Source organism: Hyla sarda, chromosome 12 (genome assembly GCF_029499605.1).
Source record: "Hyla sarda isolate aHylSar1 chromosome 12, aHylSar1.hap1, whole genome shotgun sequence".
In the NCBI taxonomy this organism is placed as follows: domain Eukaryota; kingdom Metazoa; phylum Chordata; class Amphibia; order Anura; family Hylidae; genus Hyla; species Hyla sarda.
This window is the reverse complement of record NC_079200.1, coordinates 63,199,386-63,216,809: the sequence shown is the minus strand read 5'-3', so window position 1 is coordinate 63,216,809 and position 17,424 is coordinate 63,199,386. Positions and strand designations below refer to the sequence as shown.

Genomic DNA, 17,424 nt, shown 5'->3' with positions numbered 1-17,424 from the left:
CCAACACTCGTAAAGGGACATTTATCATTGTTGCTTTGGTAAGAGAGTTCTGTAGTCATTTTATTTTATTTTATTTTGCTTATGTGTGACATTTATTATACTATCACAGGGGGTTGATAAAGTCGCAGCTGTAAAAAAAAGATGTGCGATAGATATAGATATGTGTGTGTATTTATTTATTACTTTTTTTTCCCCCCTAAATGTACTAACCCATTTTTTTTTTGTTTGCTTCCTTCTCATTTTCGATCTGCATATGCAGAGGACTTTTCAGCATTAGGTGGACTACGATGACCAGCTTTTTTACTTTTATTTTTTTTTTATTTTTTTAAATATTAATAAGTGTAATGAGTGTTTTTTTTGGAATAAAAGTTTTTTAAATGTGTTTTTTTTTTAATTTTTTTTATTTCCTTTACAGGCCTTTAGTAGTGGAAGCTGTCTAATAGACGGAGTCCATTACTAAGCCGGGAGATGTGCGCAGGCAGGTGACAAGCTTGTCACCTTCCCGCACATCGCCCACGCCGCATAACTACAACTCCCAGCATGTCCTTACTGTAAAGGCATGCTGGGAGTTGTAGTCATGCGGCGCGGGCAGATGAAAAGCAAACCAGGGAAGCGCACAGTATTGTGCTCCGCTCCCTGGTTTCCAGGTGGGTAAAATGAAGTTAAGGCACTGTAAATTCATATTTTCTGCCGGCAGCTGTGATTGGCCAGTTAGTCCGGGCCAATTACGGCTCCGCCTGAGAAATATGAAATTAGTGCTGTAATTTCATATTCCTGTCAGCCAGCCGGCTCCGCTCCCTGGCCACCTGCCCAGAAGCTGTTGGAACTACAACTCCAAGCATATCCTCACTGTAAGGGCATGCTGGGAGTTGTAGTTCTGCAATAATTAGCAGCTGTGTGGTAGATGCGCGCGGGTGGCTGGGGAGCAGAGCTTTAGAAAAAAAAACAGTTGTGTCTTTTTGTGTGACTTTTGAAAAATTCTATCAAAGGCATGTCTGTAAAGGTCTGACCTGACTTAGGCTGGGTTCACACCACGTTTTGTTAAATACGGCTCCCGTATACGGTTGGGAGGAGGGGAGCGGGGCTTAATCGCGGAGCCCGTATTCGGGAACCGTATTTAATGTATGTCTATGAGCCGACCGGAGTGAACCGCAGCCTCCGGTCGGCTTCGTTTTCGGCCGTATGCTGGGTTCACACCACGTTTTTCAAATACGGTTACCGTATACGGTTTTCCTCTAAAAAACGTATGGCAAAAACAGTATGCAACCGTATACAACCGTATGACTCCAAATTAAAACGTATACGGTTTTTCCCCGTACGGTTCGATCCGTTTGCATCAGTTTTTGCCAACGGTTTTGCTATTTTGTTGGAATTAGTTTTCCAGCAATTTAATAAAGTTACTATTGTTCTATTGAAATTCCAATCTGCGCATGTGTCAACTCCAAAAACGGATTAGAAAAACAGTGTGCAACCGTATTCTGAAATTCTGTGTACGGTTCTCATAGACAACAATGTAAAAAAACGCATACGGTTCGCATACGGTTTTCCAACCGGAGGCAAAAACGTGGTCGACAGCGTTTTTGCCTACGGTAGAAAAATCGGCAAAACCGTATCCGAGGCAAAACGGATGCAACCGTACACAAGATTTGGAATACGGTTTACAATGCATTCTCTATGCATATGGTTTCGGATACAGTCGTATACGTTTTTTTTGTGGAAAAGGTTACCGTATTTGAAAAACGTGGTGTGAACCCAGCCTTACACTTGCAACTTTTTAAGGGGGTTTGCAACTCTTTTTTTGCCTAGGTGCGACATTCGCACTTGATAAATTCCCGACTGAAAGTTACTCAGGTAGAGCTATTTGCAACTTTATGCTTACCCACAAACGTCGCACAAAAATGTCCTTAGGCGCATGTGTGACTTTTTATAAGCATAAAGAAAAAGAGCTCTAAATCCCTATGGGGAGAGATCTATCAAAACCTGTGCAGAGGAAAACTTGCTCAGTTGCCCATAGCAACCAATCATATTGCTTCTTTCATTTTTCACAGGCCTTCATAAAAATGAAAGAAGCAAGCTGATTGGTTGCTATGGGCAACTGGGCAAGTTTTCCTCTGCACAGGTTTTGATAAATCTCCCCCTATGTTCTTTTTAAAAAGTCTTCTAAAGCAAAAGTCGCAGTGAAAAGTCTCTAAACTGCATATGAGAAAAACCGTGTGACAAATGTGCACCACAAAACCAGGGTAAAACAATGATAAATTCACCCTCTGTCTCTCTAAATCCCCTATACACATGTATGCTCATTAGAGATGAGCGAATTTACAGTAAATTCGATTCGTCACGAACTTCTCGGCTCGGCAGTTTCTGACTTATCCTGCATAAATTAGTTCAGCTTTCAGGTGCTCCCGTTTGCTGGAAAAGGTGGATACAGTCCTAGGAGACTCTTTCCTAGGGATGTATCCACCTTTTCCAGTCCACCGGAGCACCAGAAAGCTGAACTCATTTATGCAGGAAAAGTAATCAACTGCCGAGCCGAGAAGTTCGTGACGAATCGAATTTACTGTATATTCGCTCATCTCTAATGCTCATCTGAACTGAGAGTGCATGTGTTTCCAATGAATAGATATGAGTAAGAAGCTGTCACGCTATGTGTCCTCTAGACCAGTGTTCTTCAACCTGTGGATCTCCAGATGTTGCAACACTACAACTCCCAGCATGCCCGGACAGCCGTTGGCTGTCTGGGCATGCTGGGAGTTGTAGTGTTGCAACATCTGGAGGTCCGCAGGTTGAAGACCACTGCTCTTGACAATGCTTTTAGTGGTCTGTGACTGGATCACATCAGTCCTGAATTCACTATAAGGTCTTCAGCGAGATGATGGGTGATACCATACAACTCCCAGCATAACCTTACTATGGTACATGTGATGCCGGCAGTTGGAGTTTCCCCATAACCAAATATTCTACAACTATTAGGGTATTAAATTACTGGGGTAACTGGCACGACAATCCACAGGCATCCATCATGCAAAATAGGAAACCTGTTAAAATGTTGGATCCGAATATTAAAGGGGTAGTCCAGTGGTGAAAAACTTATCCCCTATCCTAAGGATAGGGGATAAGTTGCAGATCGCGGGGGGTCCGACCCCTAGGGCCCCCCCGCGATCTCCTGTACGGAGCCCCGACAGCCCGCGGGAAGTGGGCGTGTCGACCTCCGCACGAGGCGGCGGCCGACACGCCCCCTCAATACATCTCAATGGCAGAGCCGGAGATTGCCGAAGGCAGCGCTTCGGCTCTGCCATAGAGTTGTATTGAGGGGGCGTGTCGGCCGCCGCCTCGTGCGGAGGTCGACACGCCCACTTCCCGCGGGCTGTCGGGGCTCCGTACAGGAGATCGCGGGGGGCCCTAGGGGTCGGACCCCCCGCGATCTGCAACTTATCCCCTATCCTTAAGATAGGGGATAAGTTGTAAACCACTGAATCACCACTGGACTACTCCTTTAAGTCCTAAGTTACCAGTTTGTTCTTACACCATCACCGGTCTTATCGCCAGGCGGATCTATCCGGGTGCGGTCAATAAAACAAAACAAGATTTATTATCTCATTTTACACTGTGTATTTTGCACTACTAGATGAGATAAAGGGGTAATTAACTCTGAGATTGCTTTTACTTTGGAATAAAACTGAAAAGGTCACGCTGGAGGGTTTAGCCACATGTAAGTGGGGCCCAGATGGCTAGATACGACATGACATAGATAGATAAATAGATAGATATGAGAGATAGATATGACATAGATATGAGAGAGAGAGAGAGATATGAGAGAGAGAGAGAGAGATATGAGAGAGAGAGAGAGATATGAGAGAGAGAGAGAGATATGAGAGAGAGAGAGAGAGATATGAGAGAGAGAGAGAGAGATATGAGAGAGAGAGAGAGAGAGATATGAGAGAGAGAGAGAGAGAGAGAGAGATATGAGAGAGAGAGAGAGAGAGAGAGATGAGAGAGAGAGAGAGAGAGATAGATATGAGAGAGAGAGATAGATATGAGAGAGAGAGAGATAGATATGAGAGAGATAGATATGAGAGAGAGAGAGAGATATGAGAGAGAGAGAGATAGATATGAGAGAGAGAGAGAGAGAGATATGAGAGAGAGAGAGAGAGATATGAGAGAGAGAGAGATATGAGAGAGAGAGAGAGATAGATATGAGAGAGAGAGAGAGATATATATATATATATGAGAGAGAGATATGAGAGAGAGAGATATGAGAGAGAGAGAGAGATATGAGAGAGAGAGATATGAGAGAGAGAGAGAGAGAGAGAGAGAGAGATATGAGAGAGATAGATATGAGAGAGAGAGAGATAGATATGAGAGAGAGATATGAGAGAGAGATATGAGAGAGAGAGATAGATATGAGAGAGAGAGATAGATATGAGAGAGAGAGAGATAGATATGAAAGAGAGAGAGATATGAGAGAGAGAGATAGATATGAGAGAGAGAGAGAGAGAGAGAGAGAGATAGATATGAAAGAGAGAGAGATATGAGAGAGAGAGAGAGAGAGAGAGATGAGAGAGAGATAGATATGAGAGAGAGAGAGAGAGAGAGATAGATATGAGAGAGAGAGAGAGGAGAGATAGATATGAGAGAGAGAGAGAGATAGATATGAGAGAGAGAGAGATAGATATGAGAGAGAGAGAGATAGATATGAGAGAGAGAGAGAGAGATATGAGAGAGAGAGAGAGAGATATGAGAGAGAGAGAGATATGAGAGAGAGATATGAGAGAGAGATATGAGAGAGAGAGAGAGAGAGAGAGAGAGATATGAGAGAGAGAGAGATAGATATGAGAGAGAGAGATAGATATGAAAGAGAGAGAGAGATAGATATGAGAGAGAGAGAGAGAGATAGATATGAAAGAGAGAGAGAGATAGATATGAGAGAGAGAGAGATAGATATGAGAGAGAGAGAGAGATGAGAGAGAGAGAGATGAGAGAGAGAGAGATGAGAGAGAGAGAGAGAGAGATAGATATGAGAGAGAGAGAGAGAGATAGATTTGAGAGAGAGAGAGATAGATATGAGAGAGAGATAGATATGAGAGAGAGAGATAGATATGAGAGAGAGAGAGATAGATATGAGAGAGAGAGAGAGATAGATATGAGAGAGAGAGAGATAGATATGAGAGAGAGTGAGATAGATATGAGAGAGAGAGAGATAGATATGAGAGAGAGAGAGATATGAGAGAGAGAGATATGAGAGAGAGAGAGATATGAGAGAGAGAGAGAGATATGAGAGAGAGAGAGAGTATGAGAGAGAGAGAGAGATATGAGAGAGGACATGAGAGAGAGATCAGAGAGAGAGAGAGAGTTATGAGAGAGAGAGAGATATGAGAGAGAGAGATATGAGAGAGAGAGAGAGAGATATGAGAGAGAGAGAGATATGAGAGAGAGAGATATGAGAGAGAGAGAGATATGAGAGAGAGAGAGATAGAGAGATATGAGAGAGAGAGAGATAGATAGATATGAGAGAGAGAGATATGAGAGAGAGAGAGAGAGATGAGAGAGAGAGAGAGAGATGAGAGAGAGAGATAGATATGAGAGAGAGAGAGAGATATGAGAGAGAGAGAGAGAGAGAGAGAGATATGAGAGAGAGAGAGAGAGAGATAGATAGAGAGAGAGAGATATGAGAGAGAGAGAGATAGATATGATAGAGAGAGAGAGAGAGAGATATGAGAGAGAGAGAGAGATATGAGAGAGAGAGATGAGAGAGAGAGATAGATATGATAGAGAGAGAGATATGAGATAGATATGAGATAGATATGAGAGAGAGAGAGAGAGATATATGAGAGAGAGAGAGAGAGATATGAGAGAGAGAGATATATGAGAGAGAGAGAGAGAGAGAGATATGAGAGAGAGAGAGAGATATGAGAGAGAGAGAGAGAGATATGAGATAGATATGAGAGAGAGAGAGAGAGAGAGAGAGATATATGAGAGAGAGAGAGAGAGAGAGATATGAGAGAGAGAGAGATATGAGAGAGAGAGATATGAGAGAGAGAGAGAGATATGAGAGAGAGAGAGATATGAGAGAGAGAGAGATAGAGATAGATATGAGAGAGAGAGAGATAGATATGAGAGAGAGAGAGATATATGATAGAGAGAGAGAGATATGACATAGATAGATAGATATGAGATAGATAGATAGATATGAGATAGATAGATAGATATGAGATAGATAGATAGATATGAGATAGATAGATAGATATGAGATAGATAGATAGATAGATATGAGATAGATAGATATGAGATAGATAGATATGAGATAGATAGATATGAGATAGATAGATATGAGATAGATAGATATGAGATAAGATGATAGATAGATAGATAGATATGAGATAGATAGATATGAGATAGATAGATATGAGATAGATAGATAGATATGAGATAGATAGATATGAGATAGATGATAGATATGAGATGATAGATATGAGATAGATAGATATGAGATAGATAGATATGAGATAGATGATAGATATGAGATGATAGATATGAGATAGATAGATAGATAGATAGATATGAGATAGATAGATAGATATGAGATAGATAGATAGATATGAGATAGATATATAATAAATAGATATATGAAATAGATAGATAGATAGATATGAGATAGATAGATAGATATGAGATAGATATATAATAAATAGATATATGAAATTGATAGATAGATATGAGATAGATAGATATGAGATAGATAGATATGAGATAGATAGATATGAGATAGATAGATATGAGATAGATGATAGATAGATAGATATGAGATAGATAGATAGATAGATATGAGATAGATAGATATGAGATAGATGATAGATATGAGATGATAGATATGAGATAGATAGATATGAGATAGATAGATATGAGATAGATGATAGATATGAGATGATAGATATGAGATAGATAGATAGATATGAGATAGATAGATAGATAGATATGAGATAGATAGATAGATATGAGATAGATATATAATAAATAGATATATGAAATAGATAGATAGATAGATATGAGATAGATAGATATGAAAGAGAAAGATAGATAGATATATAATAAATAGATATATGAAATTGATAGATAGATATGAGATAGGTAGATAAGATAGATAGATATATATGAAATTGATAGATAGATATGAGATAGATAGAATGTGCTTTTATCACTGGCTTGTTACACTAGCAGGTGGGAGGTTGGCGTGACCCAGGCATTATGGTGACAGGGAATTCCTGCCTTTGCACGAGTCCTTTGTTGAAAAAAGAAAAGAAAAAAACCACCATGGTGTCGCCATGAGTTGTACCAAAAGACAAACTCCTCAGTACTTGAGTACTGTTACGATTGGTACACTTACCTATGCTGCGTCTGACACAGTTAGCACTGCTACACCAGATATTGATACAAAACAAGCAATACTCCACCTGACAAACACAACTGCGCAGTATCTTAACACAATGAGCACTGCTGCATCTGATAACCTGGTTCTGGCTGCCTATGAAAACATATTGCTCTAGTGCAGTGGTCTCCAAACTGTGGACCTCCAGCTGCTGCAAAACTACAACTCCCTGCATGCTCGGACAGCCAACGGCTGTCCGAGCATGCTGGGAGTTGTAGTTTTGCAACAGCTGGAGGTCTACAGTTTGGAGACCACTGCACTAGAGCATCTAACAAACTCTGATCCACTACATGTAACAAAATAAGCTCTTCATGTAGAAAAAACTGATTGTGCGCTAAAGGCAATATGTGAACAAAGCCATAGACAGAATAAACACCTTTTTATTGTTATAGACAAAATCGTGGTCAACCGTACTGCAACTTTTTTTTTTTTTTTTTTAACATGGACGTCAATGGGAAACTCACATGTATACGGTTTTTCATTTTTGCACATGCACATTTGCATCCTGAAGTTCCCACCCAACACCCCTCCCATTAAAAAATTTTTATAAAAACGGACGGAACCGTATGCACATTTAAAAACAGTATCCGGTTTTAAAACACATACGGTATACTTATACTACAGTTCCATCAGTTTTTTTTCCTTACGGTTTTCTTTAGAAAAACTGATTGAAAACAGTATGGCAAAAATGTGATGTGAACCCAGCTAGAGATGAGCGAACTTACAGTAAATCACTTCTCGGCTCAGCGGTTGATGACTTTTCCCGCATAAATGTGTTCAGCTTTTTGGTACTCCGGTGGGCTGGAAAAGGTGGATACAGTCCTAGGAAAGAGTCTCCTAGGACTGTATCCACCTTTTCCAGCCCACGGAGCACCTGAAAGCTGAACTAATTTATGCAGGAAAAGTCATTAACTGCCGAGCCGAGAAGTTCGTGACGAATCGAATTTACTGTAAGTTCGCTCATCTCTAAACCCAGCCATTAGGCTGCATTCACATCTCGTTTTTGCAATACGGTTCCCGTATCCGGTTTCAGTGAAAAAAACGTATTGCAAACCGTATGTATAGACATTTCATAGAAAACTATATGTCAACCGTAGCATCCGGTTGTGTACGTTTTGCATTATTTGCGGTTTTATCAGTTTTTTTTCCCCGTCTCCAAAACCGTAGCCTACTACAGTTTTATGTCCAGGTGAAAAACCAGATACAGCACACATAAGTTTTTTTTTTTTTTTTAAATAGTGGTCAATGGGAACCGTACTGAACCGTAGGTGCGTATGGTTCCATCCGGTTTGCCCAATACGGTTTTGCAGTTTGCACATGTGCAGTGCACGCCGAAAGTTCTTCCCACAAATACAACAAGAAGAACTTTATTTCATTAAGGACTAACAGAAAACGGTAAAAAAACGTATTAAACCGTATGCAACCGGATATCCGTTTTCAAACTGTAGAGAGGTCTATACCAGTGGTCTTCAACCTGCGGACCTCCAGATGTTGCAAAACTACAACTCCCAACATGCCCGGACAGCCGTTGGCTGTCCGGGCATGCTGGGAGTTGTAGTTTTGCAACATCTGGAGGTCCGCAGGTTGAAGACCACTGATCTATACGGTTCGGTCCGGTTTTGAGACATACGTTTTTTCAACAACAACAACAAAAAACTGATACGGGAACCGTATTGCAAAAATGTGATGTGAACCCAGGTTCACATCACGTTTTTGCCATACGGTTTTCAATCCAGTTTTTCTAAAGAAAACCGTATGGCAAAAAAACCGATGGAACAGTATGGAAAAAAGTAAACCAAATGCATACGGTTCCGTCCGTTTTTGTCTCCGGTTTAAAGACCGTACCGCAACCGCATCTTTTTATTTTTTATTTTACATGGACGTCAATGGGAAACCCTATACGGTTTTTATTTTGCACATGCGCATCTGCATCCTAAAGTTCCCACCCAACACCCCTCCCATTAAAAATGGACAAAATTTTAAAAAACTTTTTTTTTTAATTTAATTTTTTTTATAAAAATGGACGGAACTGTATGCACTTTTAAAAACCGTATACGGTTTATAAACGCATACGGTTTACTTTTTGCCCATACTGTTCCATCCGTTTTTTTTTGTTTTTTTTTACCATACAGTTTTCTTTAGAAAAACTGATTGAAAACAGAATGGCAAAAACGTGATGTGAACCCTACACGGTCTTGTCTACTATCTCAAAACCGTATACGTTTTTTTGTTTTACAGTACTCAGAGAAGCAAAAACTGTGTTTGTTCATATGGTTGTAATACCCCTATGCACAGCCCGTCTACATGGTCACATATAGGGCAGGTAGAGTTGTACCCCATTAGATTGTAAGCTCTGTGGGTTCACTGACCTGGACCAGTAGAGGTCTCCGCTGCTCCTCTTTATCCGCTCCACATGCTGGGGGGGCTGTAATGGGTCATCTTGTAGCAGTCGTGCTAGGTCGCTCCTATGGGCATGTTTGCCCCCAATAGATGCCATTCAGTAAAAGAGTGGGAATTGTATTAACCCAGTGTGGCACCTAGAAGCATGGCACACCAAGCTGCACATTGACTCCCTGTACACAGACCCCCTACAGATGAGTGGAGAGACCTCCTAACTCTCTCCCCATTGACTCTCAGCACTGAGTCCTATGTGTTAGCGCAGGGACTTCTCTCTAGTAGGAGGGACTAGATTTTTTTTCTGCATCACATTGAAACTTTTCTCCACGTTGTCAGTGCTGGCTTCCTGTTCCTGGAGCAGCAGCCCTATAGACAGGCAGGAGGCCAGCCCTGACAATACTGCATTCCAGGTGTGGGAGTCACATAGTCAGCAACATGGGGGGGACCCACTCCCCAAAAGTGACATCTGGGTCAGGGCAGGGCCACCTAACCAAGTGTGTCATGAAGACAATCCAGTGTTACATTGTAGCTCAGCTCTGCTACACTCCACTATGCAGCATCTGACACAGATAGCACTGCTGCACCAGATATTAATACAGATACAATGAGAACTGTTGTTTCTGACAAACTCAGCTCTGCTACACTCCACTATGCAGCATCTGACACAGATAGCACTGCTGCACCAGATATTAATACAGATACAATGAGTACTATTGTCCCTGACAAACTCATCTCTGCTACACTCCACTATGCAGCATCTGACACAGATAGCACTGCTGCACCAGATATTAATACAGATACAATGAGTACTATTGTCCCTGACAAACTCAGCTCTACTACACTCCACTATGCAGCATCTGACACAGATAGCACTGCTGCACCAGATATTAATACAGATACAATGAGTACTATTGTCCCTGACAAACTCAGCTCTGCTACACTCCACTATGCAGCATCTGACACAGATAGCACTGCTGCACCAGATATTAATACAGACACAATGAGAACTGTTGTTTCTGACAAACTCAGCTCTGCTACACTCCACTATGCAGCATCTGACACAGATAGCACTGCAGCACCAGATATTAATACAGATACAATGAGAACTGTTGTTTCTGACAAACTCAGCACTGCTACACTCCACTATGCAGCATCTGACACAGATAGCACTGCTGCACCAGATATTAATACAGATACAATGAGAACTGTTGTTCCTGACAAACTCAGCTCTGCTACACTCCACTATGCAGCATCTGACACAGATAGCACTGCTGCACCAGATATTAATACAAATACAATGAGAACTGTTGTTTCTGACAAACTCAGCCCTGCTACACTCCACTATGCAGCATCTGACACAGATAGCACTGCTGCACCAGATATTAATACAAATACAATGAGAACTGTTGTTTCTGACAAACTCAGCTCTGCTACACTTCACTATGCAGCATCTGACACAGATAGCACTGCTGCACCAGCTATTAATACAAATACAATGAGTACTGTTGTTCCTGACAAACTCAGCTCTGCTACACTCAACTATGCAGCATCTGACACAGATAGCACTGCTGCACCAGATATTAATACAAATACAATGAGAACTGTTGTTCCTGACAAACTCAGCTCTGATACACTTCACTATGCAGCATCTGACACAGATAGCACTGCTGCACCAGATATTAATACAAATACAATGAGAACTGTTGTTCCTGACAAACTCAGCTCTGCTACACTCCACTATGCAGCATCTGACACAGATAGCACTGCTGCACCAGATATTAATACAAATACAATGAGTTCTGTTGTTCCTGACAAACTCAGCTCTGCTACACTCAACTATGCAGCATCTGACACAGATAGCACTGCTGCACCAGATATTAATACAAATACAATGAGAACTGTTGTTGTTGACAAACTCAGCACTGCTACACTCCACTATGCAGCATCTGACACAGATAGCACTGCTGCACCAGATATTAATACAAATACAATGAGAACTGTTGTTGTTGACAAACTCAGCACTGCTACACTCCACTATGCAGCATCTGACACAGATAGCACTGCTGCACCAGATATTAGTACAAATACAATGAGAACTGTTGTTGTTGACAAACTCAACTCTGCTACACTCCACTATGCAGCATCTGACACAGAAAACACTGCTGCACCAGATATTAATACAAGTACAATGAGTACTGTTGTTTCTGACAAACTCAGTTCTGCTACACTCCACTATGCAGCATCTGACAGAGATAGCACTGCTGCACCAGATATTAATACAAATACAATGAAAACTGTTGTTCCTGACAAACTCAGCTCTGCTACACTCCACTATACAGCATCTGACACAGATAGCACTGCTGCACCAGATATTAATACAAATACAATGAGTACTGTTGTTCCTGACAAACTCAGCTCTGCTACACTCCACTATGCAGCATCTGACACAGATAGCACTGCTGCACCAGATATTAATACAAATACAATGAGAACCGTTGTTTCTGACAAACTCATCTCTGCTACACTCCACTATGCAGCATCTGACACAGATAGCACTGCTGCACCAGATATTAATATAGATACAATGAGTACTGTTGTTCCTGACAAACTCAGCTCTGCTACACTCCACTATGCAGCATCTGACACAGATAGCACTGCTGCACCAGATATTAATATAGATACAATGAGTACTGTTGTTCCTGACAAACTCAGCTCTGCTACACTCCACTATGCAGCATCTGACACAGATAGCACTACTGCACCAGATATTAATACAATGAGAACTGTTGCTCCTGACAAAATCAGCTCTACTACACTCCACTATGCAGCATCTGACACAGATAGCACTGCTGCACCAGATATTAATACAAATACAATGAGTACTGTTGTTCTTGACAAACTCAGCTCTGCTACACTCCACTATCCACCATCTGACACAGATAGCACTGCTGCACCAGATATTAATACAGATACAATGAGAACTGTTGTTCCTGACAAACTCAGCACTGCTACACTCAACTATGCAGCATCTGACACAGATAACACTGCTGCACCAGATATTAATACAGATACAATGAGTACTGTTGTTGTTGGCAAACTCAGCTCTGCTACACTCCACTATGCAGCATCTGACACAGATAGCACTGCTGCACCAGATATTAATACAGATACAATGAGTACTGTTGTTCCTGACAAACTCAGCTCTGCTACACTCCACTATGCAGCATCTGACACAGATAGCACTGCTGCACCAGCTTTAATACAAATACAATGAGAACTGTTGTTCCTGACAAACTCAGCTCTGCTACACTCCACTATGCAGCATCTGACACAGATAGCACTGCTGCACCAGATATTAATATAGATACAATGAGTACTGTTGTTCCTGACAAACTCAGCTCTGCTACACTCCACTATCCACCATCTGACACAGATAGCACTGCTGCACCAGATATTAATACAAATGCAATGAGTACTGTTGTTCCTGACAAACTCAGCTCTGCTACACTCAACTATGCAGCATCTGACACAGATAACACTGCTGCACCAGATATTAATACAAATACAATGAGTACTGTTGTTCTTGACAAACTCAGGTCTGCTACATTCCACTATGCAGCATCTGACACAGATAGCACTGCTGCACCAGATATTAATACAAATACAATGAGTACTGTTGTTCCTGACAAACTCAGCTCTGCTACACTCCACTATGCAGCATCTGACACAGATAGCACTGCTGCACCAGATATTAATACAAATACAATGAGTACTGTTGTTCCTGACAAACTCAGCTCTGCTACACTCAACTATGCAGCATCTGACACAGATAACACTGCTGCACCAGATATTAATACAAATACAATGAGTACTGTTGTTCTTGACAAACTCAGGTCTGCTACATTCCACTATGCAGCATCTGACACAGATAGCACTGCTGCACCAGATATTAATACAAATACAATGAGTACTGTTGTTCCTGACAAACTCAGCTCTGCTACACTCCACTATGCAGCATCTGACACAGATAGCACTGCTGCACCAGATATGAATACAAATACAATGAGTACTGTTGTTCCTGACAATCTCAGCTCTGCTACACTCAATTATGCAGCATCTGACACAGATAGCACTGCTGCACCAGATATTAATACAATGAGTACTGTTGCTCTTGACAAACTCAACTCTGCTACACTCCACTATACAGCATCTGGCACAGATAGCACTGCTGCACCAGATATTAATACAAATACAATGAGTACTGTTGCTTTTGACAAACTCAACTCTGCTACACTCCACTATACAGCATCTGACACAGATAGCACTGCTGCACCAGATATTAATACAGATACAATGAGTACTGTTGCTCTTGACAAACTCAACTCTGCTACACTCCACTATACAGCATCTGACACAGATAGCACTGCTGCACCAGCTTTAATACAAGGAGCACTGCTGCACCTGACAAACTCAGCTGCACTGTATCTTGATACAACAAGCACTGCTGCATCTGATAAACATGATTCTGGCTGCCTATGGGGAAAAAAATGTGCTCTAGTGCAGTGGTCTCCAAACTGTGGTCCTCCAGCCATTGCAAAACTACAACTTCCAACATACCCAGACAGCCAACGGCTGTCTGGGCATGCTGGGAGTTGTAGTTTCGCAAAAAATGGAGGTCCAGAGTTTGGAGACCACTGCACTAGAGCATCTAACAAACTCTGATCAACTACATATAACAAAATAATAAATGAGCACGTCTTCATCTAGAAAACCTGAGTGCGCTAAAGACTCTTTTCACAATATGTGAACAAAGCCTTAGACAGAATGAACACCTTGGGGGAGGAAAAGTTGACCAGTTGCCCATAGCAACCAATCAGATTGCTTCTTTCATTTTTCAGATGCCTTCTTAAAAATTTAAAACGTACCCATCAGATCCAACAAAAAAAAACATTTTTTATATATATATACATCGCTCAGAACCTATCCTGTTCGGGATCGCCACGGCGAAATCGCGGCATCCCGAACAGCTTACAGGACAGCGGGAGGGCCCCTTCCTGCCTCCTCGCTGTCCGATCGCAGAATGACTGCTCAGTGCCTGAGATCCAGGCATGAGCAGTCAAGCGGCAGAATCATTGATCAATGGTTTCCTATGAGAAACCACTGATCAATGTAATAGATCAGTGTGTGCAGTGTTATAGGTCCCTATGGGAGCTATAACACTGCAAAAAAAAAGTGAATAAAGATCATTTAACCCCTCCCCTTATAAAAGTTTGAATCACCCCCTTTTCCCATAAAAAAAAAACACAGTGTAAATAAAAATAAACATATATGGTATCACCGCATGCGGAAATGTCCGATTTATAAAAATATATCACTAATTAAACCGCACGGTCAATGGCGTACGCGCCAAAAAATTCCAAAATCCAAAATAGTGCATTTTTTGTCACTTTTTATATCATGAAAAAATTATCAATAAGTCCTAACAATGCAAAAATGGTACCGCTAAAACCTCAGATCAAAAAATTAGCCCACATACCGCCCCATACGCGGAAAAATAAAAAAAGTTAGAGGGGTCAGAATATGACAATTTTAAACGTATTAATTTTCCTGAATGTAGTTATGATTTTTTCCAGAAGTACAATAAAAACAAACCTATATAAGTAGGGTATCATTTTAACCCCTTAAGGACCAAGGGCGTATAGGTACGCCTTTGCTCCCTGGTACTTAAGGACCAAGGGCGTACCTGTACGCCCGTGGGAATTTCGCGCCGATATCTATCAGCAGGCACCCCGCGCAAATGCCCAGGGGGGTCATTAGACCCCCCCCATGTCGGCGATCGGCGCAAATCGCAAGTGAACTCACACTTGCGATTTGCGCCGATTCCGGGTCATACGGGTCTATGGTGACCCGGTGACCCGGAATAGAAGGGGGATCGCAGGTGTCCTAGACACCCACGATCCCCCTGTAGCGATAGGAGTGAGGTGGCAGGGTTGCCACCCCTCCTATCTCTGCTATTGGTGGTCTAGACGCGACCACCAATAGCAGATCAGGGGCGGAGGGGTTTACTTTCGGTTTCCCCGTCCTGCCCACCCACAATAGGCGGGCAGGACGGGGAAACCGACAGGGACCGGCGCCGAAGATCCACTTACCCATCGGCGACGGCAGCGGCGACGATCAGCGGCAGCAGCGGGCGACGATCGGCGGAAGAAGAGGATCCAACGGAAGCCGGTGAGTTACTTAGCAACATCTGAAGGGCTACAGTCTGAGACCACTATAGTGGTCTCTAAACTGTAACCCTCCAGATGTTGCAAAACTACAACTCCCAGCATGCCCAGAGAGCTGTTTAGGCTTGCTGGGAGTTGCAGTTTTGCAACAGCTGGAGGTCTACAGTTTGAGACCACTGCAAAGTGATCTCTGTACTGTGCACCTCCAGATCTTGCAAAACTACAACTCCCAGCATGCCCAGACAGCAGTTTGCTGTCTGGGCATGCTGGGAGTTGTAGTTTTGCAACATCTGGAGGTCCACAGTTTTGAGACCACTATGCAGTGGTCTCTAAACTATAGCTCTACAGATGTTGCAAAACTGCAACTCCCAGCATGCCTAAAAAGCTAACAGCTGTCTCTGCATGCTGGGAGTTGTAGTTGCGATCCCTCCAGCTGTTGCATAACTACATCTCCCAGCATGCCTTTCGGCGATCAGTACATGCTGGGAGTTGAAGTTTTGCAACAGCTGGAGGCACACTGGTTGGAAAATACTGAGTTAGGTAGCAGAACCTAACTGAAGGTTTTCCAACCAGTGTGCCTCCAGCTGTTGCAAAAGTACAACTCCCAGCATGCACGGTCTGTCAGTACATGTTAGGAGTTGTAGTTTTGAAACAGCTGGAGGTTTGCCCCCCCATGTGAACGTACAGGGTACATTCACACTGGCGGGTTTACAGTAAGTTTTCTGCTTCAAGTTTGGGCTGTGGCAAATTTTTCACCGCAGCGCAAACTTCTAGCGGTAAATTCAATGTAAACCCGCCAGTGTGACTGTACCCTAAAAACACTACATTACACTAAACTAACACCTAATAAAGGGTAAAACACTACACATACACCCCCTTACACTGTCCCCCCAATAAAAATGAAAAATGTATTGTACGGCAGTGTTTCCAAAACAGAGCCTCCAGCTGTTGCAAAACAACAACTCCCAGCATTTCCGGACAGCCACTGACTGTCCAGGCATGCTGGGAGTTTAGCAACAGCTGGAGGCACCCTGTTTGGGAATCACTGGCGTAGAATACCCCTATGTCCACCCCTGTGCAATCCCTAATTTAGTCCTCAAATGCGCATGGCGCTCTCTCACTTCGGAGCCCTGTCGTATTTCAAGGAAACAGTTTAGTGCCACATATGGGGTATTTCCGTACTCGGGAGAAATTGCGTTACTAACTTTGGGGGCTTTTTTTCCTTTTACCCCTTATGAAAAAGAAAAGTTGGGGTCTACACCAGCCTGTTAGTGTAAAAAAAATTTTTTTTTACACTAACATGCTGGTGTTGTCCTTTACTTTTTATTTTCACGGGAGGTAAAAGGAAAAAAAGACCCCCAAAATTTGTAACGCAATTTC

General features: G+C 42.2%; 1 protein-coding gene across 6 annotated transcripts in view; it reads right to left on the bottom strand.

Moving 5' to 3' along the window:
* The window catches only part of SLC17A9 (solute carrier family 17 member 9), a 54,919-nt gene extending 44,845 nt beyond the window's left edge, over positions 1-10,074 (bottom strand). The window contains exon 1 of one of the 6 annotated variants that reach the window (XM_056547813.1): positions 9,793-10,074. In XM_056547813.1, coding sequence (XP_056403788.1) covers positions 9,793-9,920 — 128 coding nt within the window. In that variant the 5' untranslated portion in view covers positions 9,921-10,074. Of the gene's footprint in view, positions 1-1,879; positions 2,032-2,673; positions 2,721-7,381; positions 7,587-9,792 lie in introns of those variants that run through there. The other 5 variants (XM_056547816.1, XM_056547817.1, XM_056547814.1 and 2 more) reach the window with 5 other exon arrangements.
* Between the last annotated feature and the right edge of the window lie 7,350 nt (positions 10,075-17,424).